This window comes from Martes martes, assembly GCF_963455335.1.
Source record: "Martes martes genome assembly, chromosome: 9".
In the NCBI taxonomy this organism is placed as follows: domain Eukaryota; kingdom Metazoa; phylum Chordata; class Mammalia; order Carnivora; family Mustelidae; genus Martes; species Martes martes.
In genome coordinates, this window is record NC_137896.1 from 120,010,130 (window position 1) to 120,037,879 (window position 27,750).

General features: G+C 54.7%; 1 protein-coding gene across 4 annotated transcripts in view; it reads left to right on the forward strand.

The window, feature by feature from the left end:
- DNMT3A (DNA methyltransferase 3 alpha) overlaps positions 1-27,750 on the forward strand; it is a 96,472-nt gene that overhangs the window by 61,094 nt on the left and 7,628 nt on the right. For 3 of the 4 annotated variants that reach the window (XM_080813217.1, XM_080813216.1, XM_080813218.1), the window contains exons 7-16: positions 22,419-22,634; positions 22,899-23,057; positions 23,498-23,605; positions 23,847-24,003; positions 24,330-24,479; positions 24,586-24,630; positions 25,356-25,435; positions 26,016-26,128; positions 26,233-26,416; positions 26,639-26,723. In XM_080813217.1, coding sequence (XP_080669343.1) covers positions 22,419-22,634; positions 22,899-23,057; positions 23,498-23,605; positions 23,847-24,003; positions 24,330-24,479; positions 24,586-24,630; positions 25,356-25,435; positions 26,016-26,128; positions 26,233-26,416; positions 26,639-26,723 — 1,297 coding nt within the window. Of the gene's footprint in view, positions 1-18,912; positions 19,101-22,418; positions 22,635-22,898; positions 23,058-23,497; positions 23,606-23,846; positions 24,004-24,329; positions 24,480-24,585; positions 24,631-25,355; positions 25,436-26,015; positions 26,129-26,232; positions 26,417-26,638; positions 26,724-27,750 lie in introns of those variants that run through there. The other variant, XM_080813219.1, reaches the window with a different exon arrangement.

Here is a 27,750-nt window from a genome sequence, read left to right on the forward strand (position 1 = left end):
GATGGAATCAGTAAGGCTTGCTGATGGATGGGAGGGGTGAAGGAGGGGAGGAGATGGAAGGGCCCAAGGACAACTCCCAGGGGTCTCACCTGAATACCTAGTGATGGTTGTGCCGTGTCCTCAGATGGGGAAGGCAGCTGGAGGAGCGGGTTTGGGACTGCTGGGAACTGGCAGTTCAGCCAGAGAGGCCGAGGTGCCTGGAGCTGGCGGGGTGGGCAAGTCCTCACTTCAGATGCAAAGATGGGAGGACAACAAGAGCAGAAGCTGCTGTTCAACTCCAGGGAAACGGATGAGCTCCCCTAGGGATAGGGAGAGAGAAGAGCCCAAGGCCCAGGTTTCCTCCAACTGCACCCCTGGAAACCGCACCATTTATGGGCTGTGTAGAGAGGACTGCAAGGGCTGAGAGGCATGTGCATTGCCTCTGACAACCTGGAGGTAGCTGGTGACTTTTCTAAGAGAAGCTTCCGTGGGGATGGAAGCCAGCCCATGGCAGGCTGCAGCAGGGACAGGAGGTGAGGCCGTGGAGACCGAAAGACCAAGGAACCAGCAGCCTATCAAGCCCGATGTGCGGGGCCGCTCTCCCGTCTGATCCGCAGAGACGGTAGACCTCTGGCAGCAGGAAGGGAGCAGAAGTGGCGTGAGTTGCCACCATCTGGGGCCTTCACTCCACACCTTCAAAGGAAGGCATTATCCGATTTACACTGTGTGAGCGCTCCCTCTAGAAGAAGTTCAGAATGAGGTAGGGGTTTGTCTGTGTGATGGTCTCCAGTTCCTTCGGGCTCCAGGAAGGCAGAAATTTCTCTCCTGGAAGAGCCTGGAGAAGGGGCAGCCTGTCAAGGGTCCCGGAGAAGAGAGGCACTTGACCCTGAGCTCAAAGTGTGGTCTTTAGGACGAAATTCAGGAACTGGGGCTATTCCTGCCATCTGGTGGGTTGCCTACTAATCAGTCCCCGGCAGCCAGCGGGGGCAGGGCGGAGGGGTGCGTTTTCCTGTTCTCCCGGAGTCCTGGGGCCAGAAGGCTATGCATAATGACGTTTAGACCTGGAACACTCATACATTCTGTGGTTCTTAGACTAGGCTCCCCTGAAGAAGCAGTATGGAAAGCCGCCCTCAGCTGCCAGAGAAAAGGGGATCTTCTTTCAACTCACAGGAAAAATTAGGATAGTCGGGGCATTTTCTCGATTTTATCATTTCCACTAGAATTTAAAAAGACTCGATCATGGGCCTCTTGTAGCATATGCAGAAACAGAGAGAGGGGTGGGCTGAAGAAACCCCCACGTACCTATCACCCAGCTTCAACAATCATCAAAAGCTTTTCTAGTAAACTCTCGATGTTTGCCATCCACTTTCCCACCCCCAGCCTAGAAAGGTCATCAATGAGCATTAACAGAAAAACTTAAAAAGTTGATTTAATTGAAAATGTTTTAGGTATATGTGACTTGAGATGTAGAGGTCTTCCCCTGCCCCCAAAATATATTTTCTGGGGCACCTGCCTGGCTCAGTCTGTTGAGCACAAGACTCTCGATCTCTGGGTCTTGAGTTCAAGCCCCACATTGGGTGTAGAGCTTACTTAAAAAAAAAAAAGTATATATATATATATATATATATATATGTATACATATATATACATATGCATGTATACATATGTGTATATACATATACATATACATATATATATATATATATATATATACTTTTTGCCAATCTGTTCCTTCCTCATTTATATTCTGTGACTAAAGAGTCCATTGAGAATTTGTGACTGTCAGCACAGGAGTCAGAGCTGCTGGTCGCCTCACTCTCAGAGTAGGGGGGCAGGGGCTGCACTTAGGTGCTGGCCACGGGCTCGGGCCCCCTTCAGGCTTCCTGCTGCCTGCCGAGGCCTGGCCCCAGTACCATACCCGCCCATCTTGGGCTGTGCCCGGCGTCTGGCGGACAGCCAGCTGCAGGTAACACAAATGCTGGGGAAACACAGCTAGCTCCAAGACTGCCAGGTTCCCTTCAGACTAAGAGTAGTAACTATCCCCACGGAGTGGCCTACCAGAGGTAAAGAAACCCTTCCACCCCTGGCCACCTCACCTCGTTCCCTGGCATTCAACCCTTTCTTCTGATACTGCCTCCTGTGGCCTTCCTGACCTTGGCCCTGAAGTTCTCCCCCACTTCCTCCAACTGCATATGCTCTGCTTCCTCCTCTGTCCCGTGGCGATGGCATCCCCAGATCTCTGCCTGCCCCTCCGCCCCCTGCTGCTCTTGATACCCCCTTACCACTTAAGGGCTCTCATAGCTCCTACCACCTACCTGCCTTCCTCCCAAAAAGACACCTCCCCTCCCCAAAGCATGGTTCCAGATGTTTCCTAGGCAGTGTCACTTGAAGGGCCAGCCAGCCCTTCCTAACCTCAGAATGCAACACCTGCTCTTTAAAACTTCCTGCAGGGCCCCATTATTGGGCGGCCAGAACCCTCCATGTCTGCACACTGTGTAAGATACTGGGGGTACTGGAAGCCTAGAAGATGCTTAGTCATCCCAAGATAGGATGAGGATTCAGAGTACCTCGGGAAGGGCATCACCCATGGATCATCCATGCATCAGCAAGAGGTGGCTTTTGGCTTTTAAGGGGTGAACTGGAATTTAGGAAAGAGGGAAGAAGGGCATTGCAGAGGAAGGTGTATGTCCTGTGCAAAGGGTCTGGGGCACAAGGCAGCATGGCCTTTTCAGGATCAGGAAGGGAAGTTCGTGGTGGGGCACAGGATGTGTTGTCCCGTCTCAGGGTTTCCACCAGACCCCAGTCTACACCTGCCCCTTCCTTGGTCCACATGCCCCACCTGGGGGGCCTGCTTCCCTTAAAATATTCCACCAGCTACATTTCCTTTTGCCATGACACCCTCGTCAATCCAGTTATTAAGTGAGGTTTACTTTTTTTTTTTTTTAAGATTTTATTTATTTATTTGACAGACAGATCACAAGTAGGCAGAGAGGCAGGCAGAGAGGGAGGAAGGGAAGCAGGCTCCCCGCTGAGCAGAGAGCCCGATGCGGGGCTCGATCCCAGGACCCTGAGATCATGACCTGAGCCGAAGACAGAGGCTTTAACCCACTGAGCCACCCAGGTGCCCCAAGTGAGGTTTACTTTTGACTTTTCCATCTGAGATTACCTACCTCCCCAGGCTTTCCTCCCCCAGAAAAAAATGTGTAAGAAGGCTTAGAATATCACAAAAGGAATGAAATGTAAAGTAACTGGGTGAGGAAAATGAGACATTTGCTCCTTCCCTGGGACTGAGGTGGGAATTCCGACTGGAGGTGGGAAGCTCTTGTCTTCTGTCTGTCCCTTCATGGATTCCCTTCACTTCCTTCCTAAGCCTTTTAAGGACTAAGCTGTGCTTGAATCATGACGAGGCCTTGCTCGACAACCTACAGTAGCTCCCCATCGTCTCCCTCATGGTGTCAGGAATCCTCAGGCCGTTTTTCCGGGCGTCGGTGCTCGCTGTGACTTCCTCCCACCCCTCCTCGCTACTGTTCTCTACGAGAAAGGTCCTCTAAGAGGGACCAGTCCCCCCTTTATATTGGCCTCTTCTCTCCTCCCTGCCTCTGCTCCCCCTGGGGTTTCCTTTATCTGTTCTGCAGGAGTCCACGAGGCTCTCTGGCTCCTCCTGACCCCCTTCTCTGTACCCCATAGCCTTGCTGTTAGTATTTTTGGCTGTAGCACTCTGGGAGATTTCATAGGGTGTTTTTCACTATTTCTTCCCTATTAGTTGAGTCTTCCCCCACCACGCCCGGTCTGATGTTGGGCAGGGGACATGGGTTCAGCAAATGGCTGTGGGTTGGCCATGCAGTTGACGGGCTGGTGAACGTGGAACACCTCCTCAGAGAGCTCAGGCCTGCGATTTCCGCCTTGAGGCCCCAAGCCCTTGGTTTCCATAGGGTTTTCCCAGAGGCACCGACAGGTGTACCTGGAGAACAGCTTGGGGCCCGGGGACCCGTGCGATTAGGTTCTCATGGCTGAGGTGGTGCCCTGATTCTTGTCCACCCTGTGTTCCTGCAGTTGCTGCTGGGCCTCTGCTGTGCTCCGCCTGGGAGAACTGGGCCCAGGCCCTGGCAGTGGGGAGCGCGGCCGTGAGGCAATTCCTCCTCCCAGGGGAGGCCAAGGCTTAGGCTCCTCTTTCTGATAATTAATGGAACAGAAGGACCCAGGGGGAGTACTCTGGGCTTAGGAAGGGCTTCTCCTATGTGTTACTTCGTTGGTTCTCGCCATGGTGAGGTGGAAGGATGAGGAGGGCTAGTCAGGCAGTTGGGGCAGTCATCCAGCCGGAGGGGCCATGGACCCCCAGTTTGTACCACTGCTTATGGCTTCAGGGCTCATGTGAAGCTGGGGGATGCTAGGGCTGTCAGTAGTGTCTTCCCCTGAGCCCGATTCTAAAGTTCTGTCAGGGCAAGGGTATCGTGTCCTGCTGATCTAGGATCTGGTCCTTTTCCTGGCTCCCATCCCAAAGGAGGAGGGATTCATGCCTCTTTACACTTACGGGATGCTTTGTACATACTCGGTAGCGATGATGGCAAATAATCTGTGGTTCTAGTCTCTTGTCCCCTTCCGTGCCCCTCTTATAGCTGGCAGCCTCCCCATCCCCTGCCTCTAGGCTGCTCTACAGGCAGCCAAACTTTCATATTCCTGAAGGGAAGGGTTCCTTTGGAGGCGAGTTCAAATGCCACTTGGTGACTTACCAGAGGTGGGACCTCAGTGTCCCTTTCAATCTCACCGAGCTGAGGTCCCTCGGCCGTAGCCGGCCTTGGTTCTGCAGGGCGCTCCCGGGCGTGGCTCATGCCCACGTGAGCAGCCCTTGCCCACGCTTGCTTTCTGCCTCTCTCCAACCCGAGCTTGGTAGACGCAGGCCCTCTGTGCACTGCTATCCCCAGGGCTAGCATTCCGGAGGGACTGGGTAAAAGTGTGCCGAATTAAGCAATAATTCAAATCTCAGAATCATGTGGGCTAATAAAGGAATTCTTAATATCCAAAGCTCCTAGGGCAGGGCTCGCCTAAAACAGGAACCTGATGATTTTTGAAATGATTTTATTTATTTATTAATTATTATAATTTTTTCGAAATGATTTTAAATCACACACGTAGTACACAAATGCGTTCTTCTCGTAAAAAAAGACTCACCCCTCCCCCATGGGTTTAATTCCCCCAGCAGAAGCAGTTAGTTGTTAGTTTGGTGATAGGACGTGATTTTTTCTATCCATCTCTGTGTGTATAAATATATAATTTTGTTTCACAGTTGTTTTTGTTTCTTTTCCTTTTTTACATAAATGGAACCACATCGTAGTTTCATTTTACAGCTTGGTTTTTCACTTACAATAAGTACCAACAATCTAGCCATATAATTATGGTTCTATTCCACTGTATGGATTACCATGGTTCTACTTACTCGTTCTCTGAAGTGGGGCCGGGGGGTGGCGTTCGTGTTGGTTGTAGTGTTTTACCGCGTGAGCACCTGCAGCGGTGAGCATCCTTGGTTCTGTCTCTTTGTGCATCTGTGTTTCTCTAAGACAGACACCCAGAAAGAGAAATGCTAGGTCGAAGGGACTGTGTACTTTGCATTTTGTCAGGTCTGCCAAATTGCCCTCCAGAAAGGGCAAGAACCAATTTATGCTCCCATAAACAGGGCATGAGAAGACTTCCACCTTTGCCAGCATCAATATTGGGCTAATCTAAGGGGTGGGAAAAAACGGTATCTTGTTATGATTTTAATTGGCATTTCCCAGATAGTAAGTGAGGCTGGACATCTTTTCATATGGTTACGGACCATTTGTGCTGTTGCTACTAGGAGCCCAGCAAATGTTGCTTCGGCTTGCTTTATAACCCTGCCGTGCTTCCTGTCCATCGTGGGGAGAACAGCCTGTGAATGTCCAGAGGCTCGTCTCCTGCTGTGCTATATTCCATTTAATAAGCAATCGCTAAGCACCTACTAAGTAGGGGGCCATTGTGCTGGGGGCTTTGGGAATAAGGAGATGAATTAGGTGTGATCCCCTGGGCTTTAGTACAGGAAACTTGAGAAATGGTGGCACCGCAACGTAGACCATTAAGGACTAAAACCAGATTATGAGTAAAGTATGCGGTGAGTAGTTTTAGGGTGTTCTGGTCAGCAGGCTTTCCTCACTTATCCGCCGTATGTAAATTTATGACAACCTGAACTTTTTTGCAGGATGGCCTCAAAAATAACATCTCCCTTCCAGGAAGTGAGGCCATTTGGGGCAGGCATGACAAGACAACTATACCAAAAGGCTGAACAGGTTTTTAAAGGTATGTCTGTGACAGCCTGTAATCAGAATGACTTTCAGGTCTGGCCTTTAGGATGGGCTGTGAAATTGTCATCCCAGAGGCTCCCATGGTCTCAAGTAGGTGGGCCATTTGCACACTGGAGCGTTCACTTCATCTGGGGGGCACAGAGAAGAGCTCTTAGAACAACCCCCATTTCTTAGGGATGAGAAAGCAAGCGGTAGCCGTGGGCAGGGTCTCGCGGCTGACCACACCAACCCTGGAACCCGGTGAAAGGGGTCGGACTTGACTGAGCACCTATTTCTTGACAGGCACTGTGCCAAGAGCGTTCACTTTTACCCCAGAGCTAAGATGTGATCAAGTGAGTTCGTATATCGGGACCCACCAAACAGAGTCTACTCCAGGGTCCCAGCCCGGGGCAGAAAGGTAAACCTCAGTCCATTTGCGCTGATGGGAAACACCTGTCTGCAAACCTCACGGGCACCAATGGCTCAGCTTTCTCGCCAGCTCACCTGAGCCTAAAAAACAGGACCTACTAGCCTTATAAGGAAACTCCACGGCTTCCTAGCCAATTGTGCCCTGCTTCCGCCTTGCCTCTCTTAATATTCCGGCAATCTCTCTCCCATCCAGAATCCCTCGGGGAGAGTGCTCCGTTACGTTTTGGGTTCTGTGCTCCCCGATCCGTGGACTGTTTTCCCGTGAGTAAAGGACATCAAACTCATTAGTAAATTGTTTTATTTTTGTCATTTGACAGATGTATTGTCCACAATTACTATAAGAACTATTCTTATCCCGGTTTGACTGATAGGAAACCAAGATTTCCCCTAGATAAGGAGGTAAGAGCCACATGGATATGCTTGTAGAGCGTTCCCGGGGCAAGACTGATCTCATGCTGCTCTGCTTTGCACCCAAATGACTCACCTAGAACAGAATCTTCCTGATTTGCAGTCATAGCTTCTCTTCCCACTAAAGTATGGGGTTAAAAGAGGGGCAGAGCTGGGTGGCCCAGCAGCCCCCAGCTGCATCCACTCCCCATATCCTACGCCGCCCACTCTCTTTCCAGGTTTGGGTCCTTTTCAGTCCTTGGGACTGGTCCACCCCGCTCAGCAACTTTGGTCCTGAGCCCTTCCGTCCCTTGAATTGCTCTTTTCTCATGACTGTCCATTTGACATTGTGCGATTGGATTAAAACAATGTTGGAATGCAATTCAGGAGCCCTGGTTTCTGGACTCAGCCTCGGTCCCTGATCCATTTGAGAAGGTCTTTCTCCTCTCTGTCCGCACTTTAGCTTCCTTATTTGTAACCTGACAGACATAGACATAGCTGACCCCAGAGATTCTAAAATTTTGTAATTTGGGGGTGGAGGGCAGGAGTCATGCTCCGTAGTGCCTTTGTCTCCTATACTACCCTGTACATGAATTTCAATTAAGTATTCGAGTACGTTCTCAGGCCTTACATACATAGCTCTGCAGGAAGCACACACATAAAGTATCCTGATAAGGATTTGTATAAAGACTTCTGTGACATTGATGTGTTTGGCGCTATAGTCTAGCTTTCCTTTCCTCTTCACTGCTATCCCTCTTTCCTCCTCTGGTGTTACATACCCAGATCAGAAAGGTTGACTGTGGTGCTATCTTCAGACACCAGTCCTGGGCTGGGGAGGGGCTAAAAGGGCCATGTTGCAAAGCGTGCTCTCCACCTCCCCCCCTCCCATCCTCACCCCCACCAGTGGTTGACACTCCTGTCCTCCTGGGGCATTTCCTTAGCTAGGGAATTCACGTTCCAGCTTCCGGCTTTGGTGGGCATCTGCTTAGATCTGCCCCTTATTATTGGTTTCCTTTTCATGAATCACATATTCATTCATTATTTTAAGGACTCGTTGAACCTTAGCTGAGCAAGTACTGTGTGCTCAGGCTTTAAGATAACACCACGTGTGTTTGGGTATCTACCGCATTCCCACATTTTCTAGACACTAAGGAAATAAATGTGGAGGAAAGCCAGAATCCCACCCCGGGATCCCCCTTCCCCTCCAGGGAGGTGGGTAGGTATGGGAATGTCTGCTGTAGCCCAGTAGGGCCATTTTGGAAATAGGAGCATATGGGCCATGGGAGCGACTAACTAGCCCTGCCTGACGACCTTGGCGCAGGCTTGCCGAAGAGAGGAGACAGCATGCAGGCCTTCCACAGGAACCAGCAGTCTCCCTGGCAGGGATGGTGGCAGAAGGGCATTGGGTGGGCTCCTGCGGTAGGTGCCGAGAAATCCTCTGGGAGTTTGGAGTCTAGAGCACCTCAGGATGGTTTGCATCATTAGTTCAACTTCGGGAAGCATTCTTGTAGCACTTTCTTTTCTTTTTTTTTTTTTTTAAAGATTTTATGTATTTAGGGGCGCCTGGGTGGCTTTTAAGCCTCTGCCTTCAGCTCAGGTCATGATCTCGGGGTCCTGGGATCAAGCCCTGCATTGGGCTCTCTGCTCAGCAGGGAGCCTGCTTCCCCCCTCTCTCTCTGCCTGCCTCTCTGCCTACTTGTGATCTCTGTCTATCAAATAAATAAATAAAATGTTAAAAAGAATCCTTTAAAAAAAAGATATTATGTATTTATTTGACAGAGAGAGACACAGAGAGGGAGAAGCAGGCTTCCTGCTGAGCAGGGAGCCCGATGTGGGGCTTGATCCCAGGACCCTGGGATCATGACCTGAGCCGAAGGCAGAGGCTTAGCCCACTGAGCCCCCAGGCGCCCATCTAGCACTTTCTATGAGGCAAAGGAGAATATATAATGGCGATGTTCTTTCTGCTTTGCTTTAAAGAGCAGACCCATGTCCAGGAGACCCCCAGGGACGTTCAAGCATGGAGAGGCCGGCCTGCCTCTTTGACTCTAGCCAGTATGTTAGACGAAGGAGCTCATGGGCTTGAATTCCATTGTTACTGAACACACGCAGCGCGGAGCTGGTGCTGGAGGACTTGCTCCCTGAGCAGAGTGCCCATCCCAGAGGCGCATGGGGCTGCTGGACTTTTCACCATGAACCTCAGTGTCAGGCGGGAGCACTTGGTGGTGGGGGCGGGGTGGGGGGGGATTCCCAGGAAGCTTCCTGGTGCAGGCATCCTTTGCAAATTCTAGTAGGGATCCATGAGGTCTTTCAGGGAAAGAACCACTGAGGGCAAGGAGGAGGCATGAAGCTTCTGGGTTGGGTAGGGAACAGCAAGAGGCTCTGGTACGTCGTGTGTGAGAGTCAGGAAGTGTAAGAAGAGATAAGACGACAGAGGAAGATGGTCAGATCGGCAAAGGCCTTCCTGTCACAGAGAGAGACTGAGGCTTCATTGTGCAGGGGAGAGCAGGGGTGTGAGAGAAGCGAGTGTGGATTTTAGGAAGATGACCCTGGTGGTATGGCAAGGGAGGCCAGAGCCGAAAAGCTGAGATGGAGGATGACTTAGGACGACATTCCATGGCTTTGACCGAGGGTCCAGGTCACAGGAAGCAAACAGGATAGACTTGTCTCCAGTTGGAGGGCAGGGAGAAACCTGCTTCGTTTCGGGGACTCGGGGTGGTGGTCCTTATCTGAGCTAGAGAATCCTGGAGGGAGAGCAGCTTTGGGACCAGACGGTGGTGTGGGCTTTTCATTTCCTCAAGGATGTATTTTCATCAGCAGGAGTTTTTCATTTTAATAAGGTCCAGTTTATCCCATTTTTTTTTCTTTTATTTTTTTTAGTGTGTGTAGCTCTGAGAATTTTCTGCCTACTCCAAGGTTGGGAAAAGATTCTCTTAGGAGGGGCTGGACCTTTGAGTTAGACGTTAGACAAACTGCTTTTGAGAAGTCAGCAGGGTGGCCACGAATGGGGAGAGGTGTACCAGGCAGCTCAAAAGGTGGGTCCGGAATCAGGGTCCCCGTTGTGGAAGGTGAGTGCACGATGCAGTGAGGAGGGAAGGGCCTGGAGTGCGCAGAGCAGCCCGAAGCCCGCACTGAAGCCCGCACTGACCAGACCCGGATAGTGCGGAGCAGGGACGCGGAGCTCCTGGGAGTTGCTGGCAGCCAGGACTGCGAGGACTTCCAGAACCAGAAGGAGCTCTGGAACCCATTAGAGGACCATTCAAGACCCCTTTGTCGCTAATCTGCGGAGCCCTTTCTAATCTGCGTGAAGTGTCTGGTCATCCTGGCCTCCACCTCTCAGTTTATACTTTCCCAAGGCCACCATGTCGTGTGTGTGTGTGTGTATGTGTGTTTGTGTGTGTGTGTGTGTAATTTTCCCAGTTTTCGGACTTGCCATTTTTTAATTACAACTCTTTGCAGCTGCCTTATGACTCTTTCCCTATTCCTCTTTAGTCAGTAAATGGTGGGCAGTATAAATATTTTAATTTTCCATTCCCAACTCAGATGGGTTGAACAAAAATAGGGATGAAACAGCTCAGTCTCCTGCGTATTTGCTTCTAGATGCTGTTTAAAGGGCAACTTTGCGGGGTAAACAGAAACCAAAAATTGAGTTGGACTTGCTTTATACATAACAAAAGTGCGATCAGAAGTCAGCGTCTTGAAGGGTGGGTTGGTGTAATAACGCTGCATCAGAATCACCTGGGCAGGGCATTCAAAAGGCCCATTCCCAGGCCCCTTTTGGAACCGTTGGAGGGCGGTTTCCGGGAAAGCTGATTTTCTAGCCGGCTCCCCAGATGATTCTGAGACTTACGGAAGTTTGAGAACCACCAAGCTTTGGATGATTCCAAGGAAACCAAACTTGGGACGCAAGTGATTCCCAAAAGATGTCTTTATTGTATCACCCACATTGCGGGGTGCGGGGGGGTGCTCTGTGCACATTGGGGTCACCGGGGAGTTTTGTTTTTGCTTTAACCACCATGGCCTGGGCCCCTCTCTGGATTCGTTCATTACATTTGGAATTTAGTGATGGGCCCTGGCCCCCCGAGTTTCTGAAGCTCTCCAGGTGATTCTAACGTACAGCCCTGGGTGGGACTCTCCGATCTGGGAATCCTGAGCTGGGAAAGACATGCGGCCTCTAAGGCGGGCACCGCTAGGGAACTGTTTCCAAACATGGGTGGGGGAGAGAAGACCGGAAAGGACTTGGTACAGGAATTCAAATTTTCCCTTTGGGATGGAGATTGTAGGCGTTCCTGCTGTTTTCAGCAGTTTACCGCAAGGCTCGTCCGCTGGGCTCCTCCTGGGGCTTCTCTTAGGACTCTGAAACTTGAGAGGGTCTGCATGCCTGAATCTGAATGGTGGTCCCCGAGGCCCCTCCCTTTGACCCCCAGGCCTAGAGCAGGGGTGGGGGAGGGGAGGGGACAGCAGCCCAGGCAGTTTGGGTTTACCAGGTTCCTTTTGACCCATACCCCCTAGGTGTGAAATCTACGCTTCTCTCAAGGCTCAGGTTTCTAAAGCAAAGTGACCACATCGACAAGTCCTCAAGCCAACTTGTCATAGGGTTCTTTCCACCTCTCAAATGCTGCCCCCCCCCCAACTTCCTTCTGTCCTTCCTGTAACGTTCAGCAGATATCCGTGGTCCCATCAGACTGATTAGGAAACCAGGATCCAGAGAAGCTAGGCATTTGCCGAAGGTCCTGGCATCTGCTGTGATCCCCTGCTCAGTCTGAGCCCTCCCATCCCGCTCCTTGTGGGGACGCGGCGAGGTACGGGCCAGCCACACGGCCACCTGCACCCCTGCTCCCTGCCCAGACCCCGCCCTCCACTCCCTGGTGGAGCCCTGCACACCCCGCCGCTCTGGGCTACGGGCTGAATGCGATCTGGAGGGGAGAGCTGGCTTTTCGGGGAAGCCTTCCCCTTACTGAGCGGAGCTGGAGCTGGAGGGAAGGAGAAGGCGGATGGGTCAGTGAGGAACGAGGTAGCCGCTGCTGCAGCTCCAGGAGCTTCGGCGGCTCTCGCGAGCTGGGGTTCCCAGGCTCCTGGCATCAGGGAAAGTGCCGCAGTGACTGGAGAGAATGACAGGGCTGGGATAAGTGAAGGCCGCCTGGGGTGATGGTGAGGAGAGATGAGGCCAGGGGTCAGCCAGGAAGGGCCTCCCGACCCTTTCTGTGGCTCTCTAGATCCCTGGAATGTGTGCGAGGGGGTCTGAGTGTGTGGATTGTACAGCGGGCTTCCCTGGGGCGCCTCCTGCCTCACACCCCTGCCCTCCCTGTGCCGGGGAGCCGAGGCAGCCACAGACACCCCTGAAGATCTGGCTGCTCCTGTCTGAGAAACCCGGGAGGCTGTGCCCACTCCTCGCTGCCCCCCGCCACCGCTCTCCCGTGCCCGCCCTCGCCGATCTGGGTCTCCTCCGATTTCCTTCAGCACACGGAGACAGCCTCCCCACCACATAATTTACCACCTAATTGCATGCTGTCTTGGAGGAGGGCTGTGGTTCCGTGCGCGGTGGGTCTCGGGCACACAATCGGGCTGTGAGTAACACAAGGGTGGAGGCCCGTCTCCCCCATCTCCGCGGTGTCCTCCCGGGGCCCAGAGGTGGTGGGTGCTCGGGATGGCCGTGCTCCTGGATCCTGGGGTCCGGCTGGGGTTCAGGTGGGCTCAGATGTCGGCTCCAGAGTACAGCACGGCCCCTCCTGTGGGTTCTTCGACCGGCGAGGGGGATGGGGTGCCCCTGGCCCCCAGCGTTTGCCTGAATGCTGCACCTTTCCTGGGCCCAAGTTTGGGAGGATGGCACAGAGCCCAACAGGCCAGCACAGTGCGGGTTGCCATGGTGACCCTTTTCGTTTCCTTCCGAAGGACGATAGTTTCTTTCAGCCCGATCATCTGCCTGGGCTGCCACCATTCTCCACACTCTGGGAACCACGCTGCCCAGCCCCATTACCTCTGCTTTGTCCCACAGCGAACCACTTGTCGGGAGGCTCGGTTCTAAATCACAGTCCAGTATCAGCCAGTGGCGTGCTCTGGCTTGAAGGGGAGCAGCGGGGACAGGCCCTGGAGATGTAGCCTCAGTTCAGACAGGGGCGCTGGGCGAGCTCACCTCGGCCTCTCCTTCTACCTGCCCCTCCTCTCTCCAGGCCGCTTCCTCCTCAGTTAGTGGCTCAGACCCTTTGAGTGGGCTCAGTCTGAGGGCTTCGATTTCCTCGTTTGTAACAAGGACAGCTGGGGCCTTTAGTGGTTTCCACACCTGGCAAGAATCAGAATTACCGAGGGAGGTTTCTGAGTGGATTCCTGGGCCCTGCCCCAAGCCTGCTGATCTCCACAGGAGGGCCCAAGAATCTGTATTTTTTAAAAAACCTCCTTGGGTGATCCTAATACAATTAAACCCAACTGACTTGGGGATTCTCCTGGCAAGATGATCTGTGGGGCCCTTTCGGGAAGGAAAGGAAGCCCTGCCCTGTGCTGAGGACTGACCAGTCTTTCTGGGTTCTCAGGAGCTTCTGAAGAGCCCCTCGCAGGCTACTCTTCAGGAAGCGGGTGTTTCCTGGTCAGGCTGGCTAAGCCAAGACCAGGCCCCCACCTTTCCCCCACAGGAGAAGGCTGGAGAGAGAGAATGACAGGAAGGGGGGGGATGTTGCCATAACAACCAGCTCCAGGCGGAGGCCTCCCTTCCAGGGGCTGGTACTTCACCCCAGTAATGGTGGTTTCCATGGAGATGGGTTACTGAGGGACACGGGGAACATTTGCCCCACTTAGAGCATTAGTGAGGAGCTGCCAAAGGCAGAACATCTCTAGGTGGGAGCCTTGGACCCCTGTCAACTTGAAGCCGCCCCCACCCCCCCAACTATGGCCTCTGCTCTCCAGGTGCAGGTCTGACACTCTCCTGCTTAGTTGCTCTCCCTGCGATTGGTCTCCCTAGCAACAAGTCCTGCTAACTCCTTGCTGTTGGCTCCGTGGCTATTTTTAGCTTCACTGCCAGCAGCCCAGTCCTGGTCATTTGCTTGCAACCTCCATATGGATTGCAGGGGAACAGGCAAACAAAGATTCCCCGGGCTCTTTGGAGGGGGGCCTAGGCATGGACCTCTTAGTACCTCTTAGAATTTTGCTCTGGAAAGTATCTGTCCCCAACTGGGAACTTGTGCAGTGGATTCTGGTGGAGGCTCCCAAGACAATGTTGAATCCAATTCAGCAAACACTGTTTAAATCCCCTACAAGGTGCAAGGAGGTCTAGTCCTCACTGCTTCCATCCGAAGCCGAATGAGGTCCAGGCCCTGCCCTCTAGGAATTTTAATCCTGTGGAGGAGAAAGATGAGTACACAATTGCCTTAGTGGGCAAATATTGGCAGGTGCTGAGAGAGGCTTACAAGGTGCGATGGGAGTAAGGTGGAAGAGGGACAGGGTAATTGGGGGCGGGGGAGGTAAGGGGAGGGTCCAGAGCAGCACTGTCCCGGCAGAACTTTCTGCAACGATAAAAATGTTTTAAAATCTGTGCTGTCCAGAACAGTCACCCCAGCCATGTGTGGCTCTTGGGACACTTAGAAGGTGGGCCAGTGCAACTGAGGAACTGAACTTTTAGTTTTATTTAATTTTAATTAATTGAAATAGCACTTGCAGTGAGTCGTGACCCTGTTGGACAGTTTGGGTCTAAAGAAACTTTCCTGTTGGAGATAACTGGTGAACTGGGTGGGGGAGGCTAGATGGGATTTGGGCTGGTGGGAGTTGAAGTCGAGGAGTGAGGAACAGCATGAGCAAAGGCACAGAGGCCGGGAAAGGGCATATTTTGGGAATAGCAAGTGGGTGGGCCGAGTGTGGGCCGCATGATGTAAGCACTATACAGATTGTGGGAGCCTTGAATGCCGCGTAGAGTGTTGTCTGTAATCAGCAGGTAGTCAGAGTCTTCTGCTCCCGTGGGAGGCTTTTGGGCTTGTAGGTAGGTGATCAGATCAGAATAGACATCCATTTTGACCTCATGGCCTTTTGTCTGGATAAAGCCTCCCTGGCCTTGGGATGGCTGGGAATGCACGTGTGGCCAAAAATGTACGCAGTGCATCCTTGATGTGTGGCTTTGCAGATGGCTTCATAGAGATCATGGCTTCTCTGGTTTTGAGTAGAGGGACTCAGGTAGTTAAATATCCTGTTTCATAGAAGCCACATCACCTCCCCTCTCTTTCCAACACTGGATGTCATGTCAAAGCAGACCACAGAACACCCAGCACAGCTGACATGGCAATCCCACCTTGACATGTGGGAACTCCTGCTGGGGCTGGCGGGGATGGGAGGGTGGGGGGGTAGGGGGGTGTTGGCTCTCAGTTCCGTGAGCTGGAAAGTCAGATTAACTGCACTCACTGCGACCGTGTTCTTCAGAAACACAGGAATGTGACAGATACCAGAATGTTAAATTTACCGATTTCTTTTTTTTTTTTTTTTTTAATTTACCGATTTCTAACGGGACGGGTCCTCCTTGCCACACAGATCCTACTGCTTGTCCTTCGGCCTTCGGCAACTTAGTGGTATCAGCGTCACGGGAAAACGTCATTAAGATTAGAAGTTTGCTTGATGAATCCAGGGTCAGGGTGAAGAGTCAGGTGTCCTGAAATAAGGTAATTCATCAGGCCTGCTCTCTCCCTGTCAGGCAGGAAGTGTGCCCTCTCTTTAAGGTCACCCTCTCTTCGGAGCGTCCTGGATACTTCCTCTCCAACCCTTCTTTTAGGCTCTTGACATCCACCAGATCTTTTTTTCATCGAGGAGTTCCCCTTTTCAGCCTACTTTTACCACGTTCCCAAGACCTTGTCTTGTTTTACATGAGTCTCCTACTTCAGGCTGACAATCTTTATCACAATCAAGACCTGTCTCAGGGCGCCTGGCTGGCCCGGTTGGAATTGATCTCGGGGTCGTGAGTTCAAGCCCCACGTTGGGTGTAGAGATTACTTAAATAAATAAGCAAACTTAGAAAAAAGATCTATCTCAGGAACCAGCCCTGGAGGGTTACTTTGGAAGGTCGAAGACATATAAGACCTGAGGATCCTTGAAGCCTGCCCTGTTTTTTTTCCTGACCTTTGCTAAGGTCCCCTCTTGTTCTAACTCTGAGGTCTCTTCTGTTTGAGGGACTTTCTCTGCCCACCTAGCATGAAGAAGACACGAATCTCTGAGTGTCTCAGCATCATATGGAAGAGGGGGAAGCCCTTCCTCTCCCATAACTACAGGAGAGGGACGGTACCCGAGGTTGGCGAGGGGGCGACCTTGAGTTTGGGCTTTCTTCTGCTTAAGCTGGGAGCTGTGTAGGAGACATAAGATTTGAGTTAATTTTAAAAGATAAGAGCAAGGAAGTTTGGCAGGTGGAGGGAAAGGCTACTTTATAAGTGGGCCAAGAGAACGTGAAACCGATGATGGTGCTGGTCCATTCAGACACCTTGAGTCCTGGCTATGTGCATAGACATCGCTGCTTACTCTCTGAAGAAATCCAAAGACCAAAGAGTTGTAGAGTCGAAGGTATTATAGCCACGTGGTAATGGAGAAGGAAATGTCATAGAGGAGATAGAGCGTCTTTAAAAAGAGCCAGCCAAGCCAGATCAGAAACTTCATTTGAGAGAAGGCCTGTGGGGGGGGGCAGGGGGGGTTCTGGAGTGGCCTTGTTTACTGGCCCTGGATGCTGAGCAGACATCAGTGAGAGAAGCAGCAAAGCAAGTCCTATTGCATTCCTTAAAGGACAAGAGCAGGCAGGAGGTACAGATTCATGGTTTCTCGTCTCTGCTTGGGGCCCTCCTGAAAAATTGTGCCAGAAACCTTGATGGGGTTGAAAGATGGGCTGGAGCAGAAGAGCCTGTGTTTTGTGGAATGGCTCCTTCTCCTGGCTGTAGGGTTGCTGGGCCTTCGTCCAGCTTGGGAGAGGGAAGTTTGAACTCTCCTTTTGGAGAAAGCCCTATCTCTGGTTTGGCGTCCTCCTCCCTCTTCAGGGCTTGCTTGCTCTGATGGCCCTTGGAAAAACGCTGAGCCCCAGGAGGGAAGGTGGGCTGTCCTTCCCAGCGCATCTCTTGGCCTCATTCTGTGGGCATGGCTTCCAGCTGGTGTGTTCCCAGCTGACTGTGGCTGGAAGCCAGGCACCTGGGGCATTCTCTCTTTAAGAGATGCTGGTATCCCAGGGCCTGGGAGGGCAGATGTTATCACTTCTGTTTTGCAAATGAGAAAAACGGACCTCTTGGGGTTAAGTGACTTGTCAAGGTCATGGTGGTGGAACCAGAACCCAAGTCCAGATCTTCTGGCAGGTGCTGCTGGCTGAAAGGCCCTCTGCTGCCCAGAGCGATTACGGTCAGTTCCTCTGCTCTTCCAATTCAGCATGCAAACTGAAACCAGGCTGATCTTTCCAAAATACCCATTCATCTGGTCTTCTCAGAAAGTCTGCTGTTTTTCTTCGCTGCTCTAGGACATATCCATTGGCCTCCTTCTCGGCAGCCTTTAGCCTGAGTCGTACTGGGAGGTGGCAGGTGGAGGTGGGCACAGATTTTACTTCCATTCCAGCCTTAGATCTCTTTATTTCCTTCCTGTCTTACCTCATTCCAAATCTGATTCATCTCTGCTACGCACTGCCCTCCTTAGCCTCATTTATCATTCCTACTAGCCATTTTTCTGGTGGCTTTCAAGCCAACCAGGTCGGTGGGGCTTGGTATTTGTGGTATAGTTATCTTCACAGATGTTTTTCAAAGACCTTTTCCTATCTCCTCAAGTGTAGTTGAATCTGTCAACTCCTTGAAGGCGGGGCCAAGACGGCCGGCTTCTGTATGGGATGTGGGTGGAGACTGTGTGTGTGTGTGTGTGTGTGTGTGTGCGCGCGCGCGCGCGCGCCCGCGCGCGCCTCCGTGAGGGGAGGGACCTCTGCTCGGGAGGAGGGAACTCGAATTGGTTGAGGCTGCACCTGGGGGCTGCACCTGGAGGCTCCAGGAGAGGAATGTCGTTTCTTTGAGCCGCAGATGGTTGTGCCCAGGGATGAGAAATTGCCGAACTTTTCGGGTGTGCCCTCCCCACCATCACCTTGCACACAGGAAAATGGGACATTCAGCGCAGATGCTGAGTGACCTAGGGAACCCAGGGGCTTGACCAGAAAGAGGTTTTCAAAGCCTGAACTCAAGCCACGCTTTTAAGGGACCCCTCTCTATCCACCTGTAGTATGAAGAGGACAGTCCTCTCCCCAGCAGTTCTCGTTCTGGAGCGCTCCCAATTTCTGCAGGCGCCTTCTGTCCGCCTCTGTGTGCTTTGAGTTTTCCCTCCAGCTTCCTGGGCCTCTACGCTCATCTGTAAGCTTTTTCTTGTTTTCTTTTCTTTCTTTCTTTCTTTTTTTTTTTTTTTTGGTTGTGCTTCCGAGAGACTGACTTTTAACAACTTTCTCCTGGCTCTCCCAGGCCGTCCGCAACCTCCTCTCTTCTTTTGCCGGCGCTCCTGGCTCTCTCCGCGCTCCCGGCTTACCTCCGCCGCTGCAGAGCAGCCCCTTCCCTCCCGGTCCCCTTCCCTGCCTCTGCGGGCTCCCCGCCTCGCCCCACGGAGCCCCTCGGAGCTCTCGCAGAGTTGGGGGAGAGGGGGCGGGAGGGCCAGCCCGGAGGAGGGGGCGGTGCCGCCTCCAGCCCGGCCTGGGCGGGGTCCTGGGAACGGGCGGAGGCCCAGCCGCGCCCCCAGGCCCCAGCGGCGGCCCGCGCCCCTCGGACGGGAGGAGAGGGGCTGGCCCACTGCCAGCGTCTGAGAGCCGGCCCCCTCCCCCGGCCCGCTTGCAGCCAACCAGGCACTCCAGCGGGGCCCACGTGACGTGGAGTTCTAGACAAAGAAAATGTTCAAGCCCTCCCCCCCACCTCCCCCCCTCCCCCTCTCTCTGGCCCCCTCCGCCCCCAGCCCCATCGCCCCCATCCCCTCCCCCCAGACGGGCAGCTACTTACAGAGCTTCAGGGCCGGGGCTCACACCTGAGCCGGACCACAGAGGGGCTGCACCTGGCCTTATGGGTAGGTTCCTGGACGGAGCCCTGGGGAGACTGGGGGCGGGGAGGCGGCAGGGGCCGGTGGGAGGATCTCTGGGCCGCTGCAGCCCTCTGGATTTGAGAAGAGTCAAAGTATGCCTCCCTGGCCCGCAGGAGCTGGCTGCTCTGCCTGGCCCGAGTTCTGGAGATGCTGAGTTAGTGCTGTCCCACCCACTCCCTCCGCAGGAGCCCCAAGCCCCACTCTTCCCAGCGCTCAGGTGGGACGTGACGGTGCAGAGCCCAGAGCAGCAGCCCCAGCGTGGGAGCCTGGGGCAGTAGTCACTGAAGGCTGAGGGGCAGGCCCTGGCCCCGGGGAGTTGGGAGCCCAGGAGTTGGGCTGCAAGCGCGCCTCTCCCCAGCTGGCTGGCAGATGGGCTGTTGGCATTTCCTTGCCGACCTGTGCTGCTGGCTGGGGCACCAGTGCAGTCCTCGGGCCATGCCCACCCTGCAGCCTCTTGGGAGGGACCGTTTCTTCTGTGCGTGTTCATGGGAGCCAGGGAGCAGGCCTGCAGAGAGAAGTGGTGCCGGGTGGGAGGGAGCAGTGGGACCCTGACAGGGGCCGGGGCCCATGAGCGGGTACCATGGGGGGCAGCCCGACAGTGGCCCGGGACAGCCTGGGATCCGCTGCGCCAGTGGGGAGTCCGCATGGGCGCCCAGACCTCTGACCTTTGGAACGGGAAGCAGAGGGAGGTGGAGGCGGGACAGCTGCCCAGGAAGACAGGACTGGTTGGGGAGGCCTTGCCTCTGCTAGTGTGGGGTTACCCTTGGCTTTCCCGGCTGGACAAACTCCAGACGAAGTGGCTTCCTTGAGCCACAGTAGTTGGGGGTGGTATGGTGTCTCCCTGGTCCCGCCCCACCTCTGGGCCGCTCTGGAGTAGGACCTTGGGAACTGGGGGTAGGAGCCTTTAGCCCAAATGCCAAAGCCCTGAGTTAACCCTTCTCTCTCCCATTGTTTGCCTGGGGAGGAGGGTTGGAGTGAGCGTGGAAAAAAGGCATTCCCACACTGCCCTCGGCAGACTATTCTAATGAGGCCCCTCCCCCACCCAGCCACCGTCTCTGCCACTTCTTCCCCTTTCCTCCTGCCTCCTGCTGCTAACCCACCCCCTTCCTCCTTCCCCCACCCCTGCTGGCCTCGTCCCGATGGAGGCCCCCTTCCTCCTCCGCCTGCCAAAACCCTGCTGGGTGCGTGTTCTCCTGCACCCAGTGGGTTGGGGGCGCTGAACAGCCGTCAGCAGCAACATCTGACAAGCTGGGGGAAGTTGAGGGGGAAGAATAATGTTCGGGAACTCGCTGTGGAGGGGTTGAAAAGAGAGACAAAGGGGCTGTGGGGGAGTGAGGAGGGTGGCATCAGGCACGACTCGACTCCCTTCTAGACCCGGGGAGCCCGGCACCCACCCGCTGCTGCTTGTGGTGCAGGTGACCTCACCTTTCCTCGGAAGGCCCCTCCCGCCCTCTGCCACCTGCACCTTGTTCTGGCCCCAGGGGCCTCATCACCCCTGAAGGTCTTGGGGTCACCCATGGCAGCACCCTGGTCTAGATCAGTCACCCATGCCTGAATTTCGAGGAGGCGTGGTGTTTCTCTGTGAGCAGACCTGGGGCTCCTGTAGGGCTGCCGCAGCTGATTCTAGAAGAGGATGGGCTTGAGTGCACACCTAGGTGCATCTTCTTATGGGGGAGGGGCTGGTAGATAAACGATGGTAGGAAGGGAAGGGCAAAGTCCCAGCAGGTGAGAGAGGGGGCTTGCTTGGGAGGGGAGAACAGTTGCTCTGCATTCTGCCCCCCCCTCCACCCCCACCCGTGCTGGCTTCCGGCTCATTTTCCCAGCTGTTTGTGGGCTGGGGGCAAAGGGTTCATTATCCCAGCTTAGAATTTGTTGAGTCAGGGAGAGAACTAGAATTTCCATCCTCAGTGTTGAAGGGCTCCACCAGAAGCAGGTTTGGTTGGTGGCCTGGAGGCTTGAGATTGAAACAAAAATGATTCTGCCACACAGTAGACCTTGGAGCTTTAACGCAAAGGTTCTTAACCTGGTGCCCTCGGATCTGGGAGTCCGTTGGTGACTTTGGAGGCTCCTTGGCGTTCTTGATACTTAACATATATCAGATTCTTAAACCAGTCAGAAAAGTTGAGTGGAAATCCTTTAGATGAAATGCTTTTTTAGGTCGGAGCACCTTGGAAGAGCGAGGATTGCTCTAGAATTTGGTGTTCCGTGAGTTGCCAGGCAAAGACGGGAACGCACGTGCTCCCGTTTCTAGCTCAGAGTTCTTACACTCCGACTTATTTTCTGATGTTCCTGTTCAGTCTTGAGGGTGGGCTTGCATTCCCAGCTCTAAACTCTCTGGGGAAGCTTCCTGTGGACAGGCATGTTGGAGATGGGAGGTTTTTCGTCTGTGGTGGGAACAGGTGCAGAGCCTTAAAGTTTGAGTTCCCGGGTCCCTCAGATTCAGTCACTGGGGTGAAGTTCGGTTGAATGGTTCTCAGAGCTAAGGGTCAAGGGTTTCATTCTCTTCTGTAGGGTGATGGGAATCTGGGAGCAGGTTTTGGGAAGGAAGAGCGTGAGACAGTGAACGGATGGGGTCTGTCCAAAGGCGAGCATGATTGGGTTTGGGTTGTTCGTTCATCGGTAGGGTGGCAGGGAGGACACGTGGCCCGTAGTGTGTTCTCAGCAAACTGTTGTTGAAAGAATAAATGTATTGATGGATCAAAAGGGCGTGTGTAGAAAGAATGGGCGAATCTGATATAATCCTAAGATTCCGGAATGGCGTGGGAGCAGGCAGGCTCTGACGGGGCTTGAGCAGGGGGGGACCCAGAGCAGTGATTTCATCACGTAGACATCACGACCAAACTGGATGTGTGGACTGGAAGCCAAGACCAGGAATAGAAGGGGTTGATTGCCCAGGAAAATTGTAAAAAGGACGAGAGGATCCAGTTCGTGATTGGGAAGTAAGGTAGCAGAGGACGGAGCCAAGATCTGTGGCCAAGCTGAGCCTCGCGATTACTCTTTGGATAGACTTAGTTTTGCCGTGTCAGAGGGTGGGCAGCCGATGGAGGCTGACCTAAGGAGGAAGCGTTCGTGAGCGGCACAAGAGAAGGTTGGAAACCAGCCAAATGATTGGAGTTCAGCGACCAACTTCAGATTTTCCCATTTTCCGTGGCAAGCCAGTTGAGCTGATGAGCAAAGAACTCAATCCTTCACCTCCTGTCGCCGTCTCCAGACCACAGAGAGATGGAGGAGAGGCCCCACCCTCCCACCCAGTGTCAAGGGACCTGGAGAGGTCAAGGTAACTTTTGTTCCTTATTTCTCCAGGCTGAGAAGAAAGCCAAGGTGATCGCAGTAATGAATGCTGTGGAAGAAAACCAGGGCTCGGGCGAGTCTCAGAAGGTGGAGGAGGCCAGCCCTCCCGCGGTGCAGCAGCCCACCGACCCCGCCTCCCCCACAGTGGCCACCACACCTGAGCCCGTGGGGGCGGACGCGGGGGACAAGAATGCCACCAAAGCCGCGGATGATGAGCCGGAGTACGAGGTGAGCGGCTCACTTCTTCGCCTGCCTCGTCCAGCTCTTTCCTGGGTCCTTCCACTGCCAGCTCTTCCCGTCCTGCTCTCCTCTCTCCACCTGACCCCAGGCCTCTTCGTCTCCCCAGTCTTGCTCTGTCTCAGTCGGTTCGGATGGAGCTCCCTCCTGGCTGTCCCGACCCTCAGATGCCCAGGGCTGGGGTTGCCATGGGGGGATCAGGGTGGCAGGGCCTCGTGACCACCACGTAATGACTTCTGCTCCTTGGGGCTCCAGGACGGCCGGGGCTTTGGCATTGGGGAGCTGGTGTGGGGGAAACTTCGGGGCTTCTCCTGGTGGCCAGGCCGCATTGTGTCTTGGTGGATGACGGGCCGGAGCCGAGCAGCTGAAGGCACGCGCTGGGTCATGTGGTTTGGAGACGGCAAGTTCTCAGTGGTAAGTCGTGGGGTTTGGTGGTAGCCTCAGGGAGGGATGGGTCTTGGTCCCAGGGCCTGTGGTTTGGGGTTGGGGGACCTGGTCTGGAACTGGGGTGGAAGGACTGGGCTCTGCTCCCCATCCCCAGTCTCCACGTGGGATCAGAAGAAGCCCTAGAGAGAAGTGGGCCACCCTGGGGGGCTCAGAGAGCAGGGGTGCCTGCCAAGCTCTTGCCTTCCAGGACGCTTTGTCCAGAACTCCTTTCCTGCTTGCGTTCTGGTCCTCTCCCATGTTTGGGTCAGACTCCTCCTTTGAGCATCATGGAATTATGTATTGATCCATCTGGTCCTCAAGGGCAGAGGCTGTCTCGATGCCCCAGTCCCTGCCCATTGCCAGGCACATGGTGGGGGCTTGACAGGTGTGGCAGGAGGAGAAAGCGAGGGCATTGGTGGTTCCTCCAGGTGTGTGTCGAGAAGCTGATGCCGCTGAGCTCCTTCTGCAGTGCTTTCCACCAGGCCACCTACAACAAGCAGCCCATGTACCGCAAAGCCATCTATGAAGTCCTGCAGGTGAGTGTCCTCTGGGCGGAGGGGGCTTGGGCAGCAGGGACTCCTAGTTGGTCTAGAAGGTGGAGTGCAGCGGTTAGGCAGACGGTCCACCCACAAGGCCCCGGGACTCCCTTTGTCCCCCGTGGCCCCCCACCCATGGCTTACCCATTTCTGCACGCCCCTTCTCCCAGCTCTTGCCTCAGGCGGCCCTTGCTGCCCCCAAGCCTGTCCTCACACCCTCCCTGCTGCGTGTTGCCTCCAGGTGGCCAGCAGCCGCGCGGGGAAGCTGTTTCCGGCCTGCCACGACAGCGACGAGAGCGACACTGCCAAGGCCGTGGAGGTGCAGAACAAACAGATGATCGAATGGGCTCTCGGAGGCTTCCAGCCCTCTGGCCCCAAGGGCCTGGAGCCGCCCGAAGGTAAATGCAGGTGCCCGAGCCAGCCTTCTGGGACCCCTGCCAGCCGGGCAGCTCCATGCCAGGGCCGGGAAGGCCCTGCTTGGAGAGCGCTGCCAGCTCTGTGGTTGAGAGGCCGAGGGGAGTGGCTACGGGTCTCCCTTTCCCTGGGGTCAGGATAGGGGCCGGGCTGCCCTGGGACTCAGGATAAGCTCCTCCCCTTGGCTGGCTGGTACTGGAGAGCCGGGAGCTAAAACAAGTTGGGGGCCAGGCTGCACCCCTCTGTAGGCAGAGTAGAGGAGGGGAGGGAGCCAGTAACCATGATCTCGTCACCTGCTCTCCCCATCCAGAAGAGAAGAACCCCTACAAAGAAGTTTACACAGACATGTGGGTCGAACCCGAGGCAGCTGCCTATGCACCACCCCCACCCGCCAAAAAGCCCCGAAAGAGCACAACGGAGAAGCCGAAGGTCAAGGAGATAATTGATGAACGCACAAGAGGTAGTTGTCCTGGCCTTGCAGAGAGTGGCTGGCGAGGCTGGCGTTCAGAGGCATGGGCCTGGCCCTCACGGCCCCCTCTGATGCTGGGCTCTCCTCCCCTCCGCAGAGCGGCTGGTGTACGAGGTGCGGCAGAAGTGCCGGAACATCGAGGGTGAGTCCCTATGGCCACTGACTCCCTGGGAGGTCTGTGGTCTGTTGCCCCCAGGATGGGCAGGAGGCTCCTAGCGCGGGGCCTGGCACAGAGTAGCCTAGGCACTTAGGAAAGTTCAAGCGTCATGGGACATCTGTACCCAGGAAGGCCTCTGTCCAGCCGTCCCACCACCCCCACCATGCTTCGCCCACACGGCTGTCTTCCTGGTGCTACCATCTTACTTTCCTTTCAATGACACGTGCTGGTCATTAGGGTTTGAGAACTCTGGTGGGTCAGAGAAGGGTGGCCTCTCTTGGATTTGTTTGAGCTTGTGACCTTTGGCCTTTTACTCTTCCTCACCTGCTCTCACCCAGTGGTCCTTAGCGCATCTGAGGGCTGGCAGAGATGGGGGCAGGACTGTAAGACTGAAGGACTTGGCCAGGGACTGTCTACAGAGGCAGCTAGGGTCCGGGCCCTCTTCTCATAGGCAGGTTCCTGTTCTCGAATTATGCGTTTTCTGGGTGGGCGGCATTGCTGCTCTGAGAGCTGGATGGGCATCGCAATTGGGGCCACCATGGCCCCCCTGTATCATGGGACACCCTCCCAGACGCCTGGCTGGCTCCTTGGGCTGCTGCTTCCGCACGCCCTTTTCTTACAGCCTTTTTAGAGCTAAGCTTGGGCCCCGAGGTGGGAAGGGGCCCTTTGAAGACATTCACTCTGTTTTCTCTCCTCCCCTTGCTTTCCAGACATTTGCATCTCTTGTGGGAGCCTCAACGTCACCCTGGAACACCCTCTCTTCGTCGGAGGAATGTGCCAAAACTGTAAGGTAGGCCCCCAGCGGTCTGCACCTTCTCCCCTCTGGAAGGGCTCACTGTCGCCTAGAGTAGCTGCTGTGGTGACCCTGCGGTCCGCTCTGGGCGCAGAGTCCTGATAAAATGGGCCCTTGGGCATCAATAAGACTTGCTCTTATTTGTCTTATTTGTCCTTATTTGTCCTTCCTAGAAAGATTCTGTCCCCCTCGAAAGCCCATTCTGTCACGGTGTCACAGTCCCTCATGTGGGGCGGGGGTTGGGGGAGAACGGACCGACAGATTGGGGGGGTGGGCTGCCGCATCCCTGGGGACCCAAGAGGAAAGCCCGGGGCTGCAGCAAGGGACAAGGGGGGGGGTGCAGCTGCCTCCTTGACCTCGTTTGGGGGCTTCCCGATTCCGCACAAGCTCTGGGTCAGGACACCCGTCGGCCCCTCCCCGCACATGCGGCACGGTAGGCGGCGGGCTCCCATGTGCAAGGCTGGGCTGTGGTTCCCAGGCGTGAGGGCCCGGAGGCTGGGTGCAAAGCCTGCCTCCTTCGGCCTGGCCCGGCCAGCTGCTGCCCGGTGGTCTCTGACCCTCCCGTCCCGCCCCCCAGAACTGCTTCCTGGAGTGCGCGTACCAGTACGACGACGACGGCTACCAGTCCTACTGCACCATCTGCTGCGGGGGGCGCGAGGTGCTCATGTGTGGGAACAACAACTGCTGCAGGTGAGGGCTCCCCCGACTCCCCTGACCCCCCCCAACCCGAGCCCTGGCTCCCTCTGGGGCCGAGAGGGGCTCCCTCCCCCCTGCTACACTGGGCTTTCTTCCAGGTGCTTCTGTGTGGAGTGTGTGGACCTCTTGGTGGGGCCGGGCGCCGCGCAGGCCGCCATCAAGGAGGACCCCTGGAACTGCTACATGTGCGGGCACAAGGGCACCTACGGGCTGCTGCGGCGGCGGGACGACTGGCCCTCGCGGCTCCAGATGTTCTTTGCCAACAACCACGACCAGGAATTCGTGAGTGCCGGGCCCGGGCCACCTCTTTTTACCCCATACCTGCCGGAGCCCAAGTGTAGGCGCAGCCAAGCAGGAGGGCCTGGGGGCTGGGCGGGTGGAGGGGCCTGAGCTGCCTGCGGGGGTGCGGGTTCGCGGAGGAGGGGTTCTGAAGCCGGAGCCCTCCTGGTGGGCTGGGAGGGCCAGCCACCGGCGCTCACCTGGCCCGTTGTGCTCGCCGCCTAGGACCCTCCGAAGGTATACCCACCTGTCCCAGCCGAGAAGAGGAAGCCCATCCGGGTGCTGTCTCTATTTGACGGAATTGCTACAGGTGAGCGCGTGGCCCCACGAGCCCCACGAGATGCTGCCGTCCCCGTCCCGGGTGGGGGAGCTCCGCGTGTGTTTCACGTTGGCCAAACCAAATGATAGTTAACGTGACAGCCGTTGAAATAGTACTCCGCCGAGGAAACTTTCGTGTTGAGTGAGAAGTAAAATCCGTGGTCAGCCACCGTGTCTGCGGGGGGCACGTGTCTTTGTGGGTGGCGGGGGAGGGCCGTCCCTTGTAGGACAGGGTGATCGTTAGAGATTACTGCAGACTTTCACAAAGCCTCAAAGGACAGACTCGGCGACCAGAACGAAAACATAGGCTACAGTGACTGTAAGTCATGGTAGGAAAACAAAACAAAACCAAAAAACGATCAGTGAGAGTCTGAAGAATAGTTAAATTGCCCGTAATCCTATCATTAGCGTTTTGGTGTGTATCCTTTTGTTTTTTTTTGCATGCATATATGTATGTGTGTTTCTAGAATCCTACATAGATAGAAAAATAAAACGAGAGGATAGTAAAACTCAGTGTGTGGTAACTCGCTTTTTCATTTGCTGTCGTGACTTTCATGTTGACACGGAACGGTGTCCTTTATTTGTAAATGCCGCATAGGGTTCTGCTGAGTGGAAGGTGCCATGATTTATGTAACTAACCCTCTGTCGGGTTGTTGACTGTTTTCTTTGTTACGAGCAGTGCTGTGACAAGCATCCTCAGACACACGTCATTATACACGTAAATTGTTCTCTTGTAGGGAGAGCTGGGGCACTGGGTAGGAAGGTGGTTTCACATGGTTCTTGACCTTGCCCGAGAGCCCTCCCAGAGGGCGCTCCTAACTCAGAGCCAGCCTCCTGCCATGTGCCCAGGCCGACGGCTCCTCGGAGGGGAATAACCTTCCTTGGACGGGGTGTCTTCACGGGACCAGAGGGGGACGGGCTGTCAGAGGGCCCGGGCAGGGTGGCACCCCAGGCCAGTTGTTTATGTTCTGTGCTCAGCTCCGTGTTGATATTCTATAAACCCAGGGAAGTGAATTTAC